This window comes from Electrophorus electricus, chromosome 13 (genome assembly GCF_013358815.1).
Source record: "Electrophorus electricus isolate fEleEle1 chromosome 13, fEleEle1.pri, whole genome shotgun sequence".
NCBI classification, from domain to species: Eukaryota; Metazoa; Chordata; class Actinopteri; order Gymnotiformes; family Gymnotidae; genus Electrophorus; species Electrophorus electricus.
In genome coordinates, this window is record NC_049547.1 from 3,288,715 (window position 1) to 3,312,628 (window position 23,914).

The 23,914-nt window shown below is 40.3% G+C and overlaps 3 protein-coding genes across 4 annotated transcripts in view; all 3 read right to left on the reverse strand.

The window, feature by feature from the left end:
• The window catches only part of col12a1a (collagen, type XII, alpha 1a), a 51,349-nt gene extending 40,558 nt beyond the window's left edge, over positions 1 to 10,791 (reverse strand). The window contains exons 1-13 of the mRNA XM_035533030.1: positions 10,641 to 10,791; positions 9,829 to 9,932; positions 6,390 to 6,506; positions 6,148 to 6,288; positions 5,830 to 5,880; positions 4,618 to 4,881; positions 4,216 to 4,380; positions 3,938 to 4,111; positions 3,538 to 3,828; positions 2,826 to 3,428; positions 1,820 to 2,098; positions 1,410 to 1,682; positions 903 to 1,172 (exon numbers count right to left, since the gene is read on the reverse strand). Of these exons, the coding sequence (XP_035388923.1) occupies positions 903 to 1,172; positions 1,410 to 1,682; positions 1,820 to 2,098; positions 2,826 to 3,428; positions 3,538 to 3,828; positions 3,938 to 4,111; positions 4,216 to 4,380; positions 4,618 to 4,881; positions 5,830 to 5,880; positions 6,148 to 6,288; positions 6,390 to 6,506; positions 9,829 to 9,898 (2,698 nt within the window). The 5' untranslated portion in view covers positions 9,899 to 9,932; positions 10,641 to 10,791. The remainder of the gene's footprint in view (positions 1 to 902; positions 1,173 to 1,409; positions 1,683 to 1,819; positions 2,099 to 2,825; positions 3,429 to 3,537; positions 3,829 to 3,937; positions 4,112 to 4,215; positions 4,381 to 4,617; positions 4,882 to 5,829; positions 5,881 to 6,147; positions 6,289 to 6,389; positions 6,507 to 9,828; positions 9,933 to 10,640) is intronic.
• Positions 10,792 to 11,687: 896 nt separating this feature from the next.
• On the reverse strand, positions 11,688 to 14,684 carry LOC113574113 (cytochrome c oxidase subunit 7A2, mitochondrial-like). Of its 2 annotated transcripts, none has more exons than XM_027004799.2 (4): positions 14,576 to 14,684; positions 13,641 to 13,730; positions 12,131 to 12,215; positions 11,688 to 11,906 (listed from the first exon to the last, which is right to left on the reverse strand). In XM_027004799.2, exons 1-4 carry the CDS (start codon positions 14,591 to 14,593, stop codon positions 11,854 to 11,856), a joined length of 246 nt encoding a protein of 81 aa, XP_026860600.1. In that variant the 5' UTR covers positions 14,594 to 14,684; the 3' UTR covers positions 11,688 to 11,853. The 2 variants fall into 2 exon arrangements, with proteins under 2 accessions (XP_026860600.1, XP_026860599.1); XM_027004798.2 differs by having other exon boundaries at positions 12,131 to 12,218; positions 13,635 to 13,730.
• A 3,245-nt stretch (positions 14,685 to 17,929) lies between these two features.
• tmem30aa (transmembrane protein 30Aa) lies at positions 17,930 to 22,798 on the reverse strand. The gene is made up of 7 exons (XM_027004860.2): positions 22,342 to 22,798; positions 22,121 to 22,234; positions 20,689 to 20,796; positions 20,500 to 20,587; positions 20,245 to 20,391; positions 19,703 to 19,912; positions 17,930 to 19,395 (listed from the first exon to the last, which is right to left on the reverse strand). Exons 1-7 carry the CDS (start codon positions 22,588 to 22,590, stop codon positions 19,202 to 19,204), a joined length of 1,110 nt encoding a protein of 369 aa, XP_026860661.1. The 5' UTR covers positions 22,591 to 22,798; the 3' UTR covers positions 17,930 to 19,201.
• Positions 22,799 to 23,914: the final 1,116 nt, after the last annotated feature.

Consider the following 23,914-nt stretch of genomic DNA (forward strand, 5'->3'; position numbering starts at 1 on the left):
AGACCAACCAATCACAAGCAGAGTATGTTAGCATCAGTACATCCTCTACATACTCTAAGGAAGCACATTAATTTCCTCTCATTACCATTTGGCTGCATCCTCTCCCCCCATGCGAGCGTTGGTGTGTGACACGAAAGTAGTAAAGCTGGCTCTGTTCCTGGCCTTCCACCACACTCATGGTATGGTGCAAAACAATAAGCAGTCGTGATCAAAGCCCCATCAGGAGGACTCCCAGATGTAGCCAGGGAAAGCCCGTGGCAGGCCCGAGTGATTTAGAATCCATCTCTAGAGCTCCCCACAAGCATGACAAATCAGGGGGCTAAGATTTCAGTGGGGGCTCAAACAAAGGATCTGTTGTTGTCAGATGGCCTGGAACATGACCTGCTTGACCTTGGTCATAGCCTAATTCCAGAGGGCTGTCACTGATTAGAAATAGTTGTTCGAGACATTGGCTGTTTATTATTTCAGTCCATGTTACATGCAGAACACAAATGAGCTGGCTGAATTTCACAGGGACAGTTACAAATGGGTCTTACACAGGCTTCTTCCATTTGCATGGATGTCTTTTGGAGGGATAAAAACGCGAAGACAATGACAGTATGTCCTCCTCCTTGCAGTGTTCTCACTTTATGGGATTATCGCCTCCACCCAATGTAAGGAGAGGCAGGACTGCCTGTTGTGAACATTATGCAAAGTTTGCTACTCAAGGCAAATGTGCTAAAGGTTTTTCTTTCTTTCTGCACACTCCAGCTAAAAGATTTTGCTACAGAGAGCAGGAATAAATTCCTTTGTACCTTCATCTCCTGCCTAATGCTACTCAGACACCTTAACAAACACCCAACCTGCTGAAGACTAAATCTCAAACCTCTTTAAAAGCATACAGAAGCCGTAACATCTCTTACCTTCCAATGTGGTGCCTTTTCCTAGGAGCGGATCTCCCACACCAGATGCGTAGTGTGCGCTAACAAAAAGCTCATACTCCGTGTCTGGCAGCAGGTTCTTAAGTGTAGCAACTGTGGTGCCTCCGTTAACAGTGATCTCTTTCCTCTCGCCGTCCTCAGGCTTGTAGGCTATGAGGTACTGAAGCACATTCCCAGGGGCCGCCTGCCATGACAGCCTCATGGTGTACTCGGTCTCATCGGACACTTGCAGATTGCGTGGGGAACCCTTCGCTGAAAGGGAATATTTTACATGAGTTGATACTTTGATAACTGAGAATTGTTATGGGATTAAAGGGGAAAATAACTTTGTATTATATAATGTGATGGTATTGACTATGGCATTCCATTTTACAATAGGAAAATCAAACCCCTTTAAAGATAGGATACATTATGCTAATTCCAAGTATACTGTCCAAAGATACAATTACATCATATATTGAAATTATGGTATAACGTCACAAACTTCACCTTCTTTGGTGGTGCCATGAGTGTCCATCGGGGCTCCTATGCCAGACACATACTCTGCTGAAACAGTCACGCGGTAGGTGGTGATGGGAAACAGCTCGTGAAGCACGATGGAAGTTTCAGGGCCTCGGGTCTGTGCCTCCAGCCTGTCTCCACCACTCACAGGCTCATAGAAGATCCTGTAGCGCAGAACAGACCCTGGTGCTGCCTGCCATGACACTCTGAAACTGTCAGTCGTCTCCTCTGTCACTCTGAGGTTACGGACCAATCCCTGTTCTGTGTTAGCAAAAGTGCATATGAAATATGTGTGAATCTGGCACGTACCTACAAGGTTTTCAGAGATTATACACTAATATGATCGACTGTAATCACAAAGGCTTAGACATAAAACTTTGTCATGAATTTACCCATACCTTCTAAAGTGGTCTCTTCCCCAGTTAATGGAAAGCTATCTCCTTTATCATACTGGGCAAAGACATTGACCTCATAGGTAGTGAGTGGGCTGAGATGAGGCAAGATGGCAGTAGTAGTGTCAGCAGGAACAGCCAGAGTAGTGTAGTCCCCAGTTATATCAGCAGCTGGCCGGAAACGCACCAGGTAAGACAAGACATCTGTGTCCTCAGACACCCAAGTGGCCCTGAAGCTCGTGGACGTTACCTCAGAGAATGTTAAGGACTTCGGTGGGAGCAAACCTGAAATCGAAGTTACAGTGTCATCAGGCAGAGGATCTTCCTTCAGCCATGAAACCATGAAATGGCTGACATCTGGAATCATTGGTGAAAAGAAATGCCAAAATGTACCTGACAATTTTTTTACATGAGGAAAGAATACAAGTAAATATGTCACTAACGAATCAATTCTCATCATATCCTATAAATCAGAGCTTGTTAGAAATTGTAACATCTCAACAGTAACATGTGACGTTGGTGGCTTGAGCCAGTGAGCTAGGAATTATGTGGGCTTCCATTTGGAAAAAACTGGTTCTACAACAAGACCCTGCAGCTCCCACAGTGCTGGACCGCACATGCAGTGACAAGGTCATCTGAGGTCCAGGCACCAAGCTGTTTTCCTACATTCAGAAACGCGCGCTGGTAGGAATCCTTTCTAATGTGGAATGAACAAAAGACCAGCTGGATAAAGTGAAGAAATTCCAAACTGTGGTAAGGCCTACAATGAGAACTGCTCCATCATCCAACTTTTATCATACAAGTTCCTTGGATTATTCTTTTTTGTGTTGGTTTATTGGATTTTCAACATCATGATTAAAACCGTACCTTGAATTCTCAGATTTGGCTATTTACATTTTGGTAAACACACTGCCATACTCTTTTCATACTGTCCTTAGACTATGAACAACATCAATATTTTATATTTTAAATGAAGAAAACATAGGCTAGGGTGACACTAAGGATTTCCTACTTCTTTTCTTGATGTTTAGCAGTTCCTGCTCAATCCTGAGGCAGATGGACTGCGTCAGTTCCTTGGAGATCCTCTCGAAGGCATCGAAGTCCTCCACCTCGAACACATGGTTGTCAGCAGGATGGTTGGCGATGGCCTCCAGCTCTGACCGCACAGCATCCTTGACACCCACGGCAAAGATCTCCACGTCTGATCTCCTCAGGTTCTCGGCAGGCACTTTGAAGGAGTCGGAGGACTTGCCGTCAGTGATGAGCACCATGACGCGTGGCACGTTGTTGCGAGCGCCACGGCTCGTCACGAAGATCTTATCCCGTACGTAGGTCATGGCTTTCCCAGTGTTGGTGGAGCCACCACGGTAGGGGAACGTGCGCACGGCCTTGACCACTGCGCTGCTGTCGTGGTGCTTGTTGAGGGCGAACTCGGTGTGAGGGTCCCGACTGTACTGCACCAAGCTGATCTGCACCTTGCTGGGGCCAATGTCGAAGGAGTTGACCAGCACTTCGAGGAAGGCTCTCACTTTGGCAAAATTGGCCAGTCCTATGCTGTACGAGCCGTCAACCAGCAGGACAACATCGGCTTGAACGTCTACCCCCAAGGAACACTCTGTGGAAGGAAATGTACCTTTTACAGTCTTCAGAGGAATTTTCATGATGAGAAACAATCATTCTACTATGTTAGAGAAGAGTTAATTATTAATATAGATTGACATTACCTAATGACACTTTGACAGGCTGTGTCTTTTCCATGGCCAGTACTGGCTCACTGGGCGTAAGACCTTTAAGCGCAAACAAGCTGATCTCGTATTCCGTCTCAGGTGACAGGTCCCGGACATTCACTGAGGTCTGGGTGGGTCCCGTGTATAGCTCCTGTCTCTTGCTACCAGCCAGCATGGGCATTAACTGCAACTTGTAACCTGTGACGTCGTCCGGAGACGCGTCCCACATCACCCTCATGGACTTGGAGGAGATCTCTGTTACTTGGAGGTTTGAGGCCGGTTCAACCACTGCCAAAACAACACAAAGAAATAAAACAGGCAAACATCTTCACTGATCAGTGGAATGGTGGTGTGATACAGGCGACTGTGGCTGATATGCCTCTTTGTGGAGTTGTACCTTCCTCTCCACTGGCGAGGGAGTTGAGCTGGTCCTCCACACCAGTGCACACCTCTGTAATCAGTTGTTGCTGCACTTCCTTTATTAGGTCAAAATCCAGCACATTGTATATATGCTTGCTGTGAGGAGTGGAGGCCATTTCCTTTAACTCGTCCTCATCGGCACCTTTGATACCTGAATGAGCGGATGGAGAGGACATTTATGAGCTCTTGAATAAAATTCCTGGTCAAGGCAAAAACATATGCTAATGATACTTCTCAGTAAATATGGAGAAATACCCAAGACAAAAATCTCAGCGCCCATGTTCCTCAGTCTTCTGGCATGCTCGTGCACGGGGTCCTGAGATTTCCCGTCTGTGATGATCATGGCAACTTTGGGGAAACTTTTCCTGCCACCAGCAGCCTCAGTGAAGATGTTTTTCACTATATAGTCTATGGCTTCACCTGGTAGCAGAATTCAGATTAAAATCATTTTTAAAAAGCATTAAGGAATTTCTTAAGATGCTGAGTCAAGTTCAAACTAGGCCTTCTTATGATAACAAGAACTGGAATGGGCTCAGCAGAAAATAATATTTAGAGAAGTTTCATGCCATATTATATGATATGCTGGAGGTTGGGGTCAGAAAAACGCACGCACGCACACACACACACACACACACACACACACACACACACACACACCTGTCATGGTGTTGCCTCCTTTGTAGGGCAGATGTTTGATGGCTCGGAGGAGATCAGCCCTTCTAAAGTACTGGTTCAGGTTGAACTCCGTCCTGGTGTCTGTGCTGTACTGCACCACAGCCACCCTGGTCTTGTCCTCGCCGATATCAAAAGCTCCTGCCATAGCTCCAATGAAGCTGCGAATCAGTTTGAAGTTCTCCCTTCCCACACTCCAGGAGCCATCCACCAGGAAGACCAGATCCACCACAGCGCTCACTGAGCACCCTGCTCACAGGAAGGGGGAGACAGAAGAGAAAAACAGAAGAAGAATGCTTAAGAATAACAAAAATGGATTGCTCGGTCTTGCCTCACCTAGAACTATGGCCAACGAGGAATTGAATCCAAAACGGATGAATGTGGTAAAACTGTAAATATTATTTGTTTCCTGTGGAATTGGGCATCAGTCAGGCAATCATTTAAAAAAAAAAATATATATATATATATATATATATACACATACATACATACATACATACATATATGCAATAATTTTATTGTTCCCTGAAATGCAGCCATAAATCCTAGAATTTGGGTTTATCATAAGGCTGCTTAATGCATCTCCTTTAGGAGTGATGAATCTTCTCTCAGCAATAACAACAGACTGGACTGACTGGAATATGCATGCAAGCACCTCTTACTCTGCAGAATTTTATGAATGGCTCTATTGATGTAATTGGCATGATTCATTAGCAAGTATGTTGAGGTCAGTCTTCTGGGGGCCCTCCTGACCCGCACCCCACAGCTGCAGATGGCAGTGAGAACCACCATTCAACATTTCCCTTCTTAATTATTAAGGAATTATTAAAGAACAAATCTACTTGAAAATCTTTATCTAACCACACATTAGATGTTCATTTTTAATGACCCCACGCTTCCACAGATTATGCCACAGTGGTGTCAATGGCCCAGATGAGATGACATTGGGGGTCATTTCAAATGAATATGTGCTAAAGGAATCTCTGCTTCAGTCTGAATTCCTTTTCAAACAGTAACACCTACATACTGCTCATAACACCTAAGACAGTTGGAAAAAGTGAAAAATAATCCAAAGGGAAAATGTAACATAGTACTGTTTTTCAGGGTTGAAAATTGGGCCTGTAGAGAGATCCACTCAGTGGAAAAGCAGACTCCAGGAACGTTTTTGTTAATAATTTAGAACAGGGTTACACTTACTGATGACTTCTGTAGGTTTTCTTTGTGTTCCACTTGTATTACTGGATTGAACTGATATACAAACAGAAAGGAGATTTTTGTGGTGTAATAACACAGTGTTTCTGATGTAATGTATAAACTAATATTACATTACATTACGGAGAAAACATTGTTCACAATTCTCTGGAAAACATTCCATTTTGGAAGCAAGTATAAAAAGTAGCACAAAATGTATTTTGATTGATTATAAATTGTTGCTGATTTAATGTTTGGAACATGATCTTTGTCTAGTAGTGGACTTATGGTTTGCAAAATCCTTCATGCAGGGTGGACACTTACTGGTTATCTGGCCAAATATAGGTATGCTTTCGTCAGCCCCAACATAGGAGCTGATGGACACAGAGTAATCTATTTCTGGAGTGAGATCTGTAATGTCTGTGTTTGTGGCCGAGGCAGACAGAACAAAATCTTTTGAATCATCTGAAAAGAGAGAAAATCAGATATTGTGTCACAAAACACACACAAAAAAATTTCAGAGCAATCTGACTGATTGGCACATGGGGGCATGGGTGGTCACTTACCGATCTCTGATACTACTTGTATTCTGTAGCCTTGGATGTGAGATGATGGCCTCCTCCATGACATTTGGACTGTGTTTTCATTTAGGATTTTAAATTGCAAGTCTGAAGGAGGCTCCACTGCAAACAGAGCAGTCCTACTTTAGCACAGATGTCAACCAACAAAAAGTAAAATGTAAGAGTAAAAATTCCAAAAGGGCGATCGAGGGAGTCCCAACAACAAACACTTCAAGATTGAAGTCGGCTCGTTTGGCTGTTGGGCAGGACAAACAGACCGACAGCCGTATGGGTGGCCGGACGACAGCATGATTATGAAAGACAGAGAGGAAGGCCATTTTTTAGAGAAAAATGGCCTTTGCTTGAATTGGCTGACCCAGAGACCTGTAGTGAGCAGCTCAAGCAGACAGGCTAAACAGACTTCATTCAGACCCACGTTGAACAGACCATCTGCCAAACTCCACTGCAGACACTGAGTGGACCATCCAATACATGCTGTATGCAATCAATGCATGCCCATTCAGCCAACAGTAAATTCCAGTCAAGATTATTCACAAACTCATGGCAATGTAACTTTCATTCACAGGACTTGGATTATACAATGGAATCCAATTTACCCAATGTTAAGGTGGACCTACTGGATATCAGATCCACATGTTTATATATATATATATATATATATATATATATATATATATATATATATATATATATATATTTATTTATTTATTTTGCATGCATATTTACACATATTCCAAAAGGTATTTCAAACTTTTGCATACAGTATATCAATCCAGTATATCATCCATTGCAAACCTCAAAAAAAAGAATACACAATTTGTCGGGAGACTCTTGTGTACTTCCTTTTCTTTGTGCGAGTATGTGCAAGATGGCATGAGGTGACGAAACAGTGCGTGAACGCTCACACTGAGAGTTCGGAGGAAAGTGGACATCACAACAAAATGACCAACCCGCCACAAGACGTGACGTCTGACATAAAAAAAGAGGGAAAAAATACAATAAATTCCCATGACCAGTCTCACGGCATCATGCACATGTACATGAGAAAGTTGTGGTTGAGCAAAGATTCCCATGTACATAAGGGACCACGCATACACAAGCCATAATATATTTCACAATGATATTCTTCCACAGAGGAGCTTTACATGCAGTCTACTCTGGCTGTTTTCTAATGGAAAGTGTGGCAACAGATGTATGCCATATGTCCATCCTGGCATAACATCCAAGAGAACATCTGCGAGGGATTTGGACATGCTTAAACATTCGTGCTCAGTATAACATCATGTGTGAGGGAGGGGTGGTAGGGGGGTGGTGTGATCTATTAAACAGAACTAATTGAGAAGATAACCCTAAATGTGTGAGACTGAGGAAAGAGCAAGTAGGTGTTAAAAGTGGTTTGTTGACACATGCTGGGCCTATGGGATTATTGGTTATAGTAGCATTAATTAGTATCCACCTTCCCGGGTGATTTGGCCGTGAGTGTAAGGATGTTTTTGGCCTGTTATATAAAGTGTGGAGTGAATGGTTACCGGTCATGCCCACTTTAGCTAGTGTGTGCCAAGAGCCTCTGCTACTGTGCAGCTGGTACATGTCCATTAAGATTAGATAAGATGATGTCCAAGGTTTCATGCAAAGCGGTGGTGGTAGGGAGTGGTGTGTGGGATAGCGGGGGATAGGGTGGGGGCATGCAAGGTGGATGCTGGAAGGAGAGAATCCCAGAATATCATTCTAAAATACACTGTGGTGAAAGCCACAGCTCACGGAACATCAAGTGCACAGGCAAGTGACACACACACACACACACACAAACAAACAACAACCTGAGCAACAAGCCGGGGATCATGGAGGCTGCTGAAAGGTGGCTCACCAACCTGGCGCAACAACCCCAAGAGGCCTGAGCGAATTCCCTTCGTGTCCAAACAGGCCCCAGCTCCAAACCGAGAATCTTCCCTCATGCTCAGAAAAGCCAGCTGGCCATTCTTGCATGAAACGTCAAAACACCAGTGTGGAAAAGCTGCCTAGAGCTCGGGTAAAACCCGGACTAACCTATCTCCTGGTAGAAAGGGGCTGGGTACCACTGTTTAAGAGATGTGAAGATTTTGGAACCTGGATCTGAAGCCACGTCCCGTCAGGAGCATGGCTCTCCCATTCCCCAAGGAGAGCCTGGCCCATGCCAATAGCCTCTGTCTCCACCCAGACAGGCATTCTTTTTGGCTTGCACCATTGCCAGGCGGCTCGGAAAAGAGGTTGGAGTCTCCCGTTGAAGCCGACCAGATGCCAAAGTAATTCCGCAACATGTGCTGACATTATGGATTGCCACTCAGCATTTTAGAAAATGGCTGCAAGGCACCTAAAAAGCCTCTTTGTGCTGTCTGAGGACTAATTTGGCCTCTCCTATTGCATATTTCCATTGATACATGGAAGAAGACATTGGATGCCCCCCAAAAGAGCTTTGAATGGAATGTTTCCATTTTAAGTTCCAAATTAATTAAGCTTTTTTTTTTTTGACAAACCCTGTTATTTTGCCCTCAAACAGTGGTAACTTTATAATTATACATCCATTTTCAGATAAAACAACTGAAATCATATCGTGGAACACATGTGCTTCTTACTAGATGTAACAAAAGGCCACATAGTACATTACTGAGGTTACTTTCTAAAAGTCCTCATTTTCATTTTAAAGTGTAATCATTGTAGCGTCATTTCCAGCCATCCACTTTCCCTTTGTTAAGCATTAATCCAACAACTGCACTGGAAATCAACTTTGGAGCTTTTGCATGTTAAAGGATTTTATTTATTTATTTGTTTTTGCTTGTTTGTCCTTAATGACCTTTCTCGTTTGTTTTCCAGAAACACCTCTTGGCCTGCCAAAAGTGTATAACCCCGACCATTCCGTTTACTCATTAGACAAGAACTGACATGTAAGGAGAGAAAATTACCAGCCCAAATTACCAACCCTTACACTCATGTGCAAAGTATTTCTTTGATTCACTGGTGGCCTTCTTTACCTTACAACATTAGATTTTTTGTTTCTTGCCTTTTTGTCTATCACTTTTTATTTTTCAGAACCGCCATTACACTCAGAATTTTGAATCTTTTTTCATTATCTGTATCAGTTTTTGTTACAATCATTGTCATCTTTTCAGTTTATTTTATGCAACTGTAAAGAAGAAATAAAGAAGAATAAGAGAGAGGAACAGAAAACGTTTACAAGCCATTTTAAATACCTGCATCCTTGTTGCAAAAATATGTACATGGGGTTAATGCTACGTGAATCTAATCCAAATCAAACAATAAACACAAGTCTGTTTCCCTTAGATAACTACAGCATTAATATAATTCAGTCACTTCGGGGGGGGGGGGGGGGGGGGGGGGGGGTTGCTTAGAGAAAAAGACAAAGACACACAATATGTGATAACCATACCTTGAGCTTCCACTGTGTTCAGTAATATCGTAAGCAAGGCAGCAGTGGCCAAAGACAGCCTGAGCTTCATTTTTAGGTACGTAGTCAGCAGCACATTAATTAATCTAGAAAGAAAAAAAATCTCCATTCAGGTATGCGGTCACATATGAAAAATGTAAGCAAAAGAGAATAGAAGAACTTTTGTACAGCATTTCTGTGTGATTTAGGACAGCTAGCCCCAGGACTGTACACACTGGAAAGCGATTTTGAATGTCAGGAAAGAATGTTCCAAAGACAAAATATACCATGAATACCAAACGTTACACCGTTACATGCTCCAATTATGGACAGAAATACAGCCTACTCAACAGCGCTCAAAAATCGGCCACTGTGTTGTATGGTAGCTCTTGAGCGCCTCCTTGTGGTTCTTTGTGGAACTAATAAATATTGCAAACGGTTCGGGAAAGTCCAAGAATACCATATTCTACACAGAGGCATAGATTTAAAAATTCCTCAAAATCTCAATAAGCAAAGAAAATTCTTGCAGAAGTGACATTCATGCTGAAGAACAACCTAAGCACGGTAAAACTACAAGCGCATGAGAAACATATAATGCTCCTGAACTGCGAATGAACATAATATAAACCGGTAATTTAAAAAAATAAAAAATAAAAAAATGATAAACGGACCAGCTGCTTCCGTGATTCTTTTTATATATTTATCTTCCATGTGCATAATTTTAACTATAAAATTTAACATTGGACAGTAAGTAATTCTAAAATATTTAAAATGAAGACAAAAGAATGGGAAACAAAGACAGAAAACATTCAAACCTGTTGATTTGTAGCTGTGAATTTAGAGAAATTGACGCCTTTCCGTTGATACGCCCTAAAAGAGAAAAGTAGCAGCGACTCAGACGCACTCACAGTGAACCCTTCTCCGCTCGCCACTGCGAAGTCGCACTCCTGTTCTCGCTGTCTTTAAGGGAAAGTCTTACTTGAAGTGGGAGGTATTTGAGCGCAACCTGCTACTTAATAGGGGGCTGTTCCCAAAATACTTTTCCACCGTAGACACTTACGAAAGTCTTCAGGAATGGACCTCCCACTTTTAATTGTCCCGAAAAAGAAAAAAAAGAAAGAAAAAAAAACGAAAAAAAAAACCAGAAGGCGGAAACAAAATGTGAAAAATTTAGGAAATGCCACAAAATTGAAACGAACGTGAGAGAATGTGTTACATGAAGTGCCTTTAGCTGGTCTGCAGACTTGTGCATCTTACTTAAACTATGACCTTTTCATCCTGACCTCTTATTTTCTGTTCAGCATTCATGTCCTCGGGGTGTAATTTACAGGGCTGGCCAAATTACCTTTGAATGCAAACAGAGCAATGTTTCACAGCCCAGGACTCAGAGCCTTCCAGACATGTGTTTGTGTTCTACACTACAATTCACCTTTACCAGGTATTCAGTGTCCTTAATCCAGATGAGTTTGGGGCAAGGATAAGGTAGAAAAGTGGGAACCACTGCACCAGAACTCTGATTCGCAATCCAGTCCTTGTGAACCTTCAATAAACCAAGCTTTTGGTCTGTTTATATCTTCATACACTTACTTGGGGGCTGAGCAGTTCTTGGTTACCTGTCCAAGGTGTGCTGGGAGTTAGATGTATCCATAAAGACTGGCTGTCGGTTGCTAAAAAATAGACTGAGAACATGCTCTAGAGTTAGATATAAGCATCATATACATGTGTATGTATAAGATGCTTAATGTGTTAATGTCCAGGCATTCATTTGTTTTAAACATAACAGATAAGTTGTGCAAATGACCAGAACCAAATGATAACCAGCATATATATTTGGTGCAAAGATGGAGAAAAGCAAAACACAGTTGGCCGACAGAGTGTAAGGTTTATTACATATGGTTGAGCCACAGAACAATCAATAAATATTGATCCCTCTATGTAAACAAAAATAAAAAGTAAGGATCAATGTGTCCAGTCATTAATCCTCCGTTGCAACAGGAGCAATCGGATATGTGGATAAACAATTCTTCATTACTTCTTGGACAGTGCCGCATCAAACAGATTATACAAGACCAATCCACTACCTGCAGAAAGACAGAATGTTGCAAAATGAATGCCACAAAAAAGTGCATTTTAAAAAGTGCATTTAAAACTTAAGATTTTCTGTTAGCACTTATAATACCCCCAAAGGTGCTAAATAACAGTTTATTTAGGAAGAAGTGCAGAGTTAAACTTTATCAAACACCAGGCAGTTGTAACTGTGACACAATAGTAATGACAGTCACACAACTACAACTCTAGAACTCACCAAAAACTGTAAGAACCATTGTTGCTCTGTACAAGAGAGCATCTTTGGTACCTCCCTTCAGATAAACAGGTATGCCATTGTCCTCCTGGAAAAGCGGAACATATTCTCTTATACCGCACAGTAAACGGGAAAGCATCACAGTTCAGACTTCTGGAGCACTGTTCTCTCTATGTGCACACATCTTCACATGCATACAACAAGAAAGTGGCTTAACTGCTGTAAGTACAAGAAGAGGTGACCTTAAAATACAATAATTTACTCCTTCATGTTCTGGATACTGAAGGTTACAGGAAGTGTATGCATGGAATAATTCTCTCATAATTCAAATACCAGTGACCTGAAATACTGCATCATACTTCCTTGTTACTAGTACCGTCAATTCATTTTAAGGGAGACATCTTAAAAGCAGACTTAGAAAACAGGAGTAAAAGGAGTAAAGACAAACAAAAGCCATTCCTCTTAGTTCTGGTCCTAAAGAAGCAAAACGGGTCCGCATCTGAAATGCTGTTACTGCTACTAAAACACAGAGCAGCAAGTGAAACTTGCAACTGTTCAACTGTTTGATTTGCTTCTTTGTGAGTATCATATCAGATGACATGCAATGATTAGTAAACTCAGCACCTTGAACTCATTAGAAGCAAATTACAACACTATATACTTATCTGAGTTCCTACAGAAAAAAAACAAAAATTAAATTCAGTCAAAACTTTGAAAGGGTGAAATCTGAAGTTAATAGAAGGAATGGGATTTTTTTAATATATAAAAGGATTTTACAAAATCCATTTAAATGACCATTGTAGTCATGTGTTGAATGAAATCATTAAACATACATCATCAAAAAAGAAAACATGGTGCCATATGCAGCCTGCTGTCAAAGTCATCAAAATGTAATGACAAATGCCAGTGGTAGTAATGGCTAAAACACTTGGACAAATATTTAGATTTCATCACTAACAACAGTAGATTTAGGAGGCAGAAATGTGCTCCTATTTACTTCCTATAAAAATACACTGCTAATGAATTCTATTTTGGGATTCCTAAGAGCTCCATAAATTTCATAGCATTTTTAAAAACTCTCTCCTGTAACACACAACACAGCCACACATTCCTTAAGAAATGTGCAGTTACAATAGCAAGAGAAATTCATTCAATCAGGAGGTTTACAGAGAGCTCAGAAAAAAACGCAAGGCGGTTGTTTGTTGTAACCTGATGTAAGACCCATAAGTGTGAACAGTATGAAACAGCATTTCCACTGGGCACTAAATACCATTTCTAAAGGAAAGTTTAGTATGGACTTAAATAGTAAACAAACAACAAGCCAGCCTTTCGGTATAAATAAAGTTAAATATTATATGACACACATTGTGGCTTCAACTATGCTTACATTAGAAATCTTGCATCCAAGAGATGGTCACATATCATGTAGCATCACTATATCAGTAGAAGTACTTTTGACAGAGTGCAAGGTTGAGTAAAAGAAAGGGGGTGACCGGCCATGACAAACAGTTACCTGAAACAACTTCTGATTGGCAGGAACTTTGTTGTCAATCTGTCTGGAAACAGTACTAGAGAAGGTCCGTCTGGAAACCTGACGCAGAGCCTGACGAGAACACGGATAGGGAGTCAGTTATGTATATTACAAATCAGTGTCTCATCTCAGTCTTCAGAACGCACCACAAGGACATTTCGTCCTTGATCCCAACACTCAGCACACCTACACCAACCATTAGGAACCCCGAAGGCCCAGATGTGCTGGGAGCAGAGTTAGAGTACACATGTGGACTGTCTAGTGTGCTCTGGGCAGTTCACACAACCGACAACGCCAGCTCAAACGGCCGTTACTCCGAGTCCAACTGTGGTAGTGACAAGACATCCAGTATGTTCTTCAAATATATACTTGCGCTAACTTCTCATAACATGCGGTTTCCACATAACGATAAACATTTAGAAGACTGACCTAAATATAACAATATAGCTACAAGAAAGCAAATCTGACAACATTCACAGTACTGATTGACATACATACAGACAGACAGAGACATACAGACAGATAGAGACAGACAGACAGAGATAGATACATACAGATAGTTTATCAGACAGTTAGCGTTAGATAACGTCTGAAATTAGCAAACAAATCGTGAGCGAGTGATAGAATAACAGTAACTAACGATGGTAACGAGGTAGTCTCGACAAAGGTATCATGTTCAGTCAATTCGCTTTAGAAAGGCAGCAATTTGCGTGTCTGGACGCGTTAATATCCTTCATATTAATATCCTTCATAACTCTGTGACCTCCAGCCAGCGGCTAACCCGCTAACGCTAGCGCTTCACACTAGAGGCTCCTGGTCTGTCGGTATTTAATCTCAAACTTGGAGCCGCTATGGAGTTTCAGACCAAACCAGGCTGACGGTGGAGATACAAAACAAGCACTTAATATTTTACTCACCATTGTGTACCGAAACATAGTGGGAAATTAAAGCGCAAGCAAACACAAGGGCACTTTTAAGACGCTTCCCGTATCCTCCGAAGATTCACAGCGGACATCCGGCCCGTCCCCTCTTCCAATACGTGTATTCCGGTCCGTCCTCGCTCCCAGTACGGGTGTTAGTGTCGCCACCTAAATGATCACAAAATTAGGCTGCATCTTAGTTATTTTAGATAACATTTATACTTAAATGTTACTGAGGTAACGTCTTGAAAAAAGATTCCAGCCTAGAAAATGATTTTGCCTTCCCAAATCTCTTTAAACGTTACTGAACGTATAGATTTACATATTACATATACTAACTCTTCGTTCAGTTTCTTTATCTGTTAGGTGTATCTATTTATCTATCAAGGCCGTAGTCATGAACTGAACATTGGGAGAGGCAAATCTACCCGTGGGGTAGGGAATTCACAAACTCGAGCTGAAATTATTATTATTATTATTATTATTATTATTATTATTATTATTATTATTATTATTATTATGCTCTTACTATTGGTGCCTGACTAAAATATAGAGGACCCTTGAAATTTCATATTTCAAAATATGCTTGTGAATATATGCATATGTGAATATGAATGTGAATGGGATGTCAGTGTCAATGAGGAAAAACTGCATCTGTTTTAATAAATACAGGGTTGAGGGTATTCTCACTTCAATATAATCGTGTGGGGGTTTTTTTAATGAATCACCTTTCACATAGCAGGGTTGGGCTACAAGTATTGGGTCAAGGACTCAAAATTCCTGAGTGAAAGGACATGTTGACTGTGAAGAATTAGCCTTTTCTTTAAAAGACACCACTCAGGCAATCATCTACTCTTTAGGTGCATCCCTTCCTGGGACTTCATATAGTTGCAGACTACAGACTGCTGAGTCAGATAGGCGTTCTCTACCCATTACCCTAGCATGTCGCTCATGTGTGGTATAGCGTGGTATAGCCATAGTGGTAGCTGATGGCTTTCCACCAGATGCATGGCTTGGTCTGCTTCATCCACTCATAGATGCTTTCCATGTCCACTTAAACTGAAGGTAAACATTCCTGGCGCGGCAGTGCCAGCATTCCATCAGGAACGCTACTGGGACATAGATGTAACCATCGGAGCACAGGCTGTCATGGTACATCATAATTGGTAGGCACTGGAAAGTGTCATTAGCTGTTTCATACTAGAATTCTCATCCTGTCTCCTTAGGCCCTCATTATCTGAAGGACATTACATTCTGCATCCTACACTCAGTCAGGTCCAAAACATCTGCTATGTGCTATAAAGAACTGAAGTGATTTGGTGCTGGGGTAGTTTATCAGTGGAAAAGAATGGCCTCTGACTGCTTTGCTACTTTGACATTGTTACAGCTTTTCAGCATAATTCCACACACTACCACACTGAGTCAATATCAAGTTTTATCCTTTAAGAGACGGTAACAGCTGACAGTGTGTGTTGGAAGTCTACAAAGATTATAGATTGAATGAAATATATGCTGTTGCAACAGTTTTAAAAATTGGAGAAAAATATGCATATGATGTTCTCTATCAATATTTACTCCTTTTCCCACTCATGTGCAAGTCACCTACTCTACCTCTCTCTACTTTGAATGAACCAGAGGGAATATAAAATATAGTATCAGTAAACAACTGGTATTTCTTGCCATGATGCTCAGGAATGGATTATTGACAATTTCTTATCTGACTGGTAATTATGATGTCAGGAAAGACTGACTGAACTCTTGTACAACTCTCTTCTGTGCTTATATCATCTGACTAGTACTCATTTTCTCACAGCTTACTTTTCTTTTTTCTAAGGTTGCCCAAAAAACTGCAGAATGTCATTGCCACCCTTCCTCTTACTCAAGACTTACTGTAACTTAAAGCTGACAAAAGCTGACTAATAAAAATCTGCTTTCACTTTTTCAAACTGACACTAATAATGCCATTTATAGCGCTCCATTCATTGGCTCAGAGTAGCTGCATGCATCAGATTTAAAACCTCGATGCTTGCCTACAAAGCCAAAAATGGACCAGCCCCTTCAAACATGAGGTCAATGCTCGATCTGTACCTCGAGTACTTCGAACCTCAAGTACAACTCGGCTTGAAATACATTGCTTCAGGACTCATGGATGACAAGCATCGAGACTATTTTCTGTCCTGGCTCCAAGATGGTGGAATGAACTCCCGCTTGCTGTCCAGACAGCAGAGTCCCTTGCAGTTTTCAAGTGCAGACTGAAGACCCATCTATTTGCAGAATATGACACTGCTCCCCTATTGACTGACTAATTAGTACTTACTATAGGGTATTGTTTATGTTGTTTAACAAACTCTAGCACTTATTGTTTAATGCACTTATCATTGTTTAAGATAGACCTTATGTATTTTGTACTTCTAGGTATCAGCATTGATCCCTGTATTCTAGTGTTCTAGTTCATTGGTATGTTGGACTCTAACCTACTGTACTGTACTAGGATATAGTCTACGAATAAATGACATAGCACTTTCATAAGTCATTCTGGATAAGAGCGTCTGCTAAATGCCGTAAATGTAAATTTATCAATAAGCAGGTACAGCTACATGGTATATACAAATATACAATAAATTAAAGCTGTTACTCTCTACATGTTGACTGACACATTACTGAGACTTCATGAGGGATTTTTAACAAATACAATTAAATATCAAAGCATTAACATTAATTGAATATGACCGAGAGTATTGTTGAAGGCTCCATTAATATGTAGCCAATTAGTTTTCCAGTTAACTTAATTATGATGGCTAATGTCAGTTGATTGTTGTTAGGTTTAGCATTTGCAAACTGGCCCATTTTCACCAAAATGTTTGCTTCCCCTTTTTAGTAAAATGTTATTTATTTCTACAATTACCATGTCAGTGCAAAATGAAGTATTGCAATTAACGTTACTTTTTCCCTACAGGTCCGAAATGTTGGCTAGTTGGCAGTGCTGATACGGTGGTATGGTTTTCCAATAACAACTGTCCCATCAACAGGAGATGGGAACATTGACAGCTCCTAACATTGCACGAAGCTAGTGAGTGGAATAAATGTATTTTACCTCATTATATTGTTAAGGACATATCTCAATATCGGGGGGATGTGTCCCCAATAGTATGTATTAGGTGTATAGTTGATGGTGAGGTAGAAATTCAGGAAGAGTTTTTCCGATTTCATTGCACTTTGAAAGGAATCAAAAAGCTTACTGTGGCATAAGAAGGCTTTCTGTGGCATAAGAAGGGCACTCTGAGCTTACAGATCACAGTAGCATGCAATAGATAATTACCATTAAAGAAATCATAAGTGTATGACACACCATACAGGAAACAAAGAAAATTTATTTTGGTCCTATTAAATACATTAGTGTATGTCCATTTGATTGAAATGATGACAATTCTTCACCTTGCACAATAAACTTTGATAAACAAATGTCCACCAATTATATAAGACTATATTAAAGGAGATTCATCATGCTCACTTTTTCTTTGGCCAAATAAGTAAGAAATAACCATATGGACTGGTTCCCGCCAACCAGTGAGTACACTTTTTGAAAATGAGGAACAGCAATACAATCAAGACAAGTTGAGGGGAAAACATATCTTTGAAATTAAACCAAGCCTGGTAATAAAATTATATTTGTGTGAAGTGTGTGAATCCTGGTTACTGTAGGAGGCAAAGAAGTGGAAAAAGCACTGAAGATTAGATGAAAGCACACACACACACACACACACACACACACACACACACAAGATGCATTTCCAAGTACGTAAAGTCAATCCATGCAATTATACATTCACGCAAATCTGGTAAAGCTGGTAAAACTGGTTAAAGCTAACCACTCAGCTAATATTAATTCTTTTAAAAGAGTAACATTTTATTATTTCCTTATTTGAAGAATACCACAGCATTCCTCAAACTAGGGACATACACAGCCTTGAACAAGGACTCTCAGGAGGCACAGGATCCCCTCTAGTAAGGGATGTTTACATGCATAACAAAATGGGTCACTATTTTTACAAACATCCTTCATTCATTCAGTCCACTTTTAAGTTAGCGTCTCAAACAGAGAAGCACTCCAGCATGCACAAACATTTTAAAGGATTATCTGTTTGCACAAATGCAAGGATTTAAATGCAATCTGGCTGCATTCTGATGCACACTCAAAATTGTGTTTTGTAGGAGACTTTGCAATATGCACATCAAAGAAATAACTAGAAACAGTACCAGAAAATAAACTGTTTCTTTAAAAAAAATGCAAAGGCTTTTGCATGCCCTTAATATATTACTAGTGCTCTGGTCAGATTTTGAACAAAATACTATATGAGAGAGATAGAGAGCAGGATTTTTGAAGAATGACAGAATGATACAAGCATAGAATATATAAATAAGTTACCTAAACACACAGTAGACACTTAAAATACCAGTGCTTGAACATATAATGATCTATGTATGCACTCAGGATTGCAATCTGCCATGAGGTAACAGCTAAAGTCAGAGTACACAGGAGCGTTGTGCAACATTGTGACAAATACTCAGAAATCTGACATCAGCAAGCAGGTCTAAAGCATAAACCACATCAGTCTTAAAGCTCTAGTTGGGGATCTCAGCATTGCTGCTGCGGTTGCCGTATTTGTGGTGGATCACCAACAGAACTACACCCAGGAAGAAGCACACTGAGCCCACAGTGATGTAGGCAATGCCCAAAAACGGGTTCTTCCCACCCATCCAGGAGATGGTGCTGAGGATCATACGCTTGCGGCCATCAAAACTCCGGACTGGATAGTCTGGGTTTACAGAATTCAGGAATATTACAGTTAACGTTTCTGCTTTACAACTCTAAATCTACTCTGTTGAGCTGTCTTTTTGTCTCTTATGCAAATAAAGCTTAAGACTATACGGGAATGCAAATTTCAGATAGTAAATGACCTGCATCAGGTCGGATTGTATGGGTCGTTACACATCTTCATATACATTGTACATAAAGCATGTGTGTATTTCCTTACCTTCCATTCCCAAAACAAGAGATTAAAAATACATTACACATTAAGGAAAAAACAACAAGTATGAATTCATTATCAACTGGAAGGATACTGTAAGCAATGTCCAGGGTGTAGTTCCCAGGGGGGAGAGTTGGAGTCAGGCTGTCCTTCTTCTGGATGATGCGATGCAGCTTTCTAAAGGTGGGCAGTGCAGCTGTTCTCATCCACACAATGAAGTCCTCGTTGATGAAGCCATTATTGTCTGGTTCAGTGGGATCTAGCTCATAGACAGGCTTGTGCCAGTTGATGGGATTTGTGGTTTCTGCACAAAAAAAAAAAAGGCTGACTGTGATGTCAATCATTACAGCATTTCTAGAAAGGAAATTTACAGTTTATTATAAGAAAAACATCAATATAACTAACTGCAAAGAGGCTGATGTCAATTCATGAGTTTCTAAAAAGAAAATGTTAGCGTTTATAGTGCTTATTTTCTTGGGGGGGGGGACACTTTCACTATAGGTAACTTTTTATGGAACATAAATCGTCAGTCAGTTAAACGTCAGACTACTCTTACTCACCTGGTATAAAAAATAAAATCTTACAGTTAACACTTCAAGTACTTCTTTCTGAATCAATTCAAGAAGTTACAGATACCTTGGAATGTTATGGTGAGGTTATCATTGTTTCCTGCAGGATTCCTGAACTTAACATGCTTGTCAGTCCACCAAGCAATGTCCGTTTTCACAAGGTGAATAGCAGTTTTGGTACCATTTGGGTAAACATAGTACAGCTCCAAAGTGTCTGAAAATGAAACGTGATTAAGTGTCAAGGTTTCACCTTTCATACAAGATATAAAAGGTGTGTTAACATGTCTACATATCAAGCTGAAACATGTTTTACTTTTATTACCATTAAAAAGACTGTTGGCAATAGCACCACATGGTGCGATGGGCATCTTGTCATTCATACGGTATGGCTCACACTCTTTGCTGGGATTCTTTTCCGAAATAAAGAAGAAATCAAATATTTTAAAAATCATTTTAAGAAGTGTACTATATCCATATAGCAAAGATTGAGAAACAATGTCCTACAACTTACAGTTAAGAAGCGTTTGTCTCCATTCAGCTGACTGTCATCCCTTGACTTGACGTAACGTCTGTGGTTCTGATAGAAGTTGGATAGCCCGTAGTACATAAACACATTGCTCTAGGAGACAGAAGCACATAAATCCTGTTTACTTCAGCAGTTTCACAAGGAATCCATTTAATGATGCAATGAACCAGCTGTACAAAGACTGTACAAAGACTAATGCCGTTCTGATATAAACGGGAAAAGGCAATTAAAAAAAAAAGAAAAAAGAAGTGACAATATTACAAAATGTTAAAAATATAAAAACGTGATGTATATTTTAAAACTTAAAATACAAATTAGATCTAGGATGAAGAAAAAATGAATTGTTGCAAAAGCAATCCAAATGCTCAACTATAGGACGAGAATAAAAATGTTTTAATTTGCATATAAAATGTGACATTTGTGACACATATGTTTATGCTGAAGTTGGTTCCTCTTGTGTGCAGCAGAAGAGTTCAATGCTGTACCATAAGTGGAAGCTAATGTAGGGATTTTAGAACTGGAGTAACATGCTCCGTGCTCTTTTCCTGGTTAAAACTCACCCAGAAGCATTCTAAATAAGGGCTACCTGCCGGATGCTTTTTTTGGGAAGTCGATTTAGGAGACCATTACGGTACTCAACCTTGCTGGAGATAAAAGCAAGCATTTGATTTTAGAAATATTTTTAACATGCCAGAAGGCTCTTGCAATGATTGATTTCAAATGGCTAATAAAGGTGATATCTGAGTCTATAACATTGATTTCTGACTACAGTCTTTACTTTCTAGATCCCTGGAATCAAGATATCCAGTCATTTTGATATGTTGATTTGTCTTTATTTAGCTTAAGGAAATTCTGTCTCATCTGGTGTCAAAGGCAGCATTACAATCCAGTACTATCAGAATTTCCATTTTACCACTCAGTATTCAGGTACATATCATTTAATTCCTTTATTGGGGTAGTCACAGTATTATAATGCAGTCAGAAATCTGATAAGAATTTGTCAAGGTGTCTTTTTACATTAAAAATTCTATTAATTAGTTAACAGCCAAATTCTCAATTGACTTAGTGATAAGGAGTTTGAGACAGCTCTGTAATTGTTTAATGAAGAATCCAGAATCCTCTTTTTCAAAGTGTCTGTTCTTGATGATTTTGGCAAAGTGACCCATAAGAGTGAGGCTGTCAACTGAGTTGAATATGTATTGAATACATATTGAATTTATATTGTTGATAAACAATATAACCTCTAAAATACAGCAAAATACTGACTGGAAGCCAAGGGGCAATGTTTAACGTTCACGGCAAGTACACTTTTAAGGGGTTTTAGATCGCATCAAAGCAAATTCATTTGCTAAATATATCGACCGATAAATAAGCAGTCGGGTGGCTAAGGGACTTCATGCTGGGACTGTCAGCTTACCTCAAACGGCTGCTCCAGAGTGAAAGGCACTGAGCATCTGCACGAATTATTCCAGCTGTAGGTCTGCGAGCAGTTAAAACACGGGCTGCTCATTTCAACGCCGGTGTAATCGAGCTGCAACAAAAACAGGCAGAGGTAAAGTTACGGTTGTACTCCCACAACATTGTCTGTGCATGACCGGAATAGAGAAAAAAAAACCTTTCCCATCTGGATGCAAACACCTCAAACTCTCTGATGTTGTTCGAGGTCACGAAGAGACCGATGCCGATAGGGATAAAGATGAGGCCGATAGCGAAGAAAGCCGGCAGGACGGTGCCGGCTGTAAGGATGGGCTGCCACGCCGGCAGCCGTTGCTGTTTAAACGCGGTGTTGTCCGGTTTCTTGCTTTTCCCAGTGCCGGGCCCGCCGGGGCCCACGGAGCCCGAATGGTGGCCGTCCTCTTCCTTCGCGTTGTAGCTAGACGCCATCATGGCTGCCCCTATGTCTAGCTAGCCGAACAAACGAGTATCTAAGCTACCGCCAAGGCAAAACGACACGTTTAAAGTTGGTGTGAGGTATGTTGATTTGAATCAACCCACATCTACGCGGAATAAATTAACAACGGAAAGAGTAACGGTAACCCAGTTTTGCTTGACGATGTAGGAGGCCGTAAATAAGGAAGTAGAGAATGTGTGCTGGCCAATCGTATGTTTGTATTTGGTTACGTACGCAGCCTTACTGAAGTGTGTGTGTATGTGTGTATGTATGTATGTATGTATATGTGTATATATATATATATATATATATATATATATATATATATATAATAAAAAATTCCCTGTTATGACTGATTAATCAGGACATAAGCAGATAATGCGCTTAGATAATGCGCTTCTTTCTTTTTAAAGAAATAAGTTGTTATGGGATCAGGAGGACAGGTAGTAGAGTGTAGGAAGGAGAACATCAAAGAGGGCCTCCAAGCCAATCTATTCAAAACAGGACATTTTATAATTACTGTAGTTAGCTAACTGTATCATAGTTGATGTCTGAGTGTTAGTTGTGTCACGCCTTATGTCAGTAATTTTATTACTAAGCAATGCTGCAAACTCATTACATTTGGTGAATGAGAGACATTCAGATAATACATGGGGAGCAGGAGTGACTACTTACTGATCTACTGACTAGTAAGTTACCATTACATCCATGAGCCTTGAAATAAGTAAATCTATTTATGCCCATCCTCATGTGTACAGCCCCCATAAACATGCCCCTCTTCCAACTTCTCTTTGACACCTTTTCTCCGTCCACTAAAAAATAATTAAGGTGGAGCTGCTTCAGTTAAAATATGAACATCATTAGTCTCTAACCATGTCTCTGTCAGAAAACCATCATCTTCAGTCAGCTGCGAAATAACAAATGGCTTGTCTGTGAATGAACGAACACTCATTATAGTGATGTTGCACTGGGATGTGGATTAAGTTTCATTTACATAAGCCCCTCATGAATCTCTTACGGCCATGCCACTTTGTATTATTAATGACTGGGATTGGTTGCTGGACAGCATGGATTCCAGCAGGTCATATATGAACAGTATTCCTTGAAATAAAGTAAGAAACATTTGCAAATACACCAATACTGTCTGTTCATTGTATATATACGTGCACAAATTCTAAGGTTATTCATAGGTTGTCCAGAAACATACAGTGGTTTGCTTACTACTCTAGGCTTTAATGCTGTTGGGCAATTAAGCAATTTCTTACATCATACAAATAATTTATACAATACAGAATGTGAAGAAAAATTTTTTAAAAAACT

Bases quoted from the DNA above. Each gene is read 5' to 3' on its own strand.
- LOC113574113 (XM_027004798.2), bottom strand. The intron at 12,219-13,634 runs GTTTGTCATGGC...GTTCCGCTTTTC, and splicing joins AGAAGTTGTTTCAGGTAACT to CAGGAGGACAATGGCATACC. The intron at 11,907-12,130 runs GTGAGTTCTAGA...GTCTTTCTGCAG, and splicing joins AATGGTTCTTACAGTTTTTG to GTAGTGGATTGGTCTTGTAT.
- tmem30aa (XM_027004860.2), bottom strand. From the start codon at position 22,590: ATGATGGCGTCTAGCTACAACGCGAAGGAAGAGGACGGCCACCATTCG. The intron at 20,588-20,688 runs GTAAGTTGTAGG...ATTTCGGAAAAG, and splicing joins GAGACAAACGCTTCTTAACT to AATCCCAGCAAAGAGTGTGA. The intron at 20,392-20,499 runs GTAATAAAAGTA...TTTCATTTTCAG, and splicing joins TGCCAACAGTCTTTTTAATG to ACACTTTGGAGCTGTACTAT.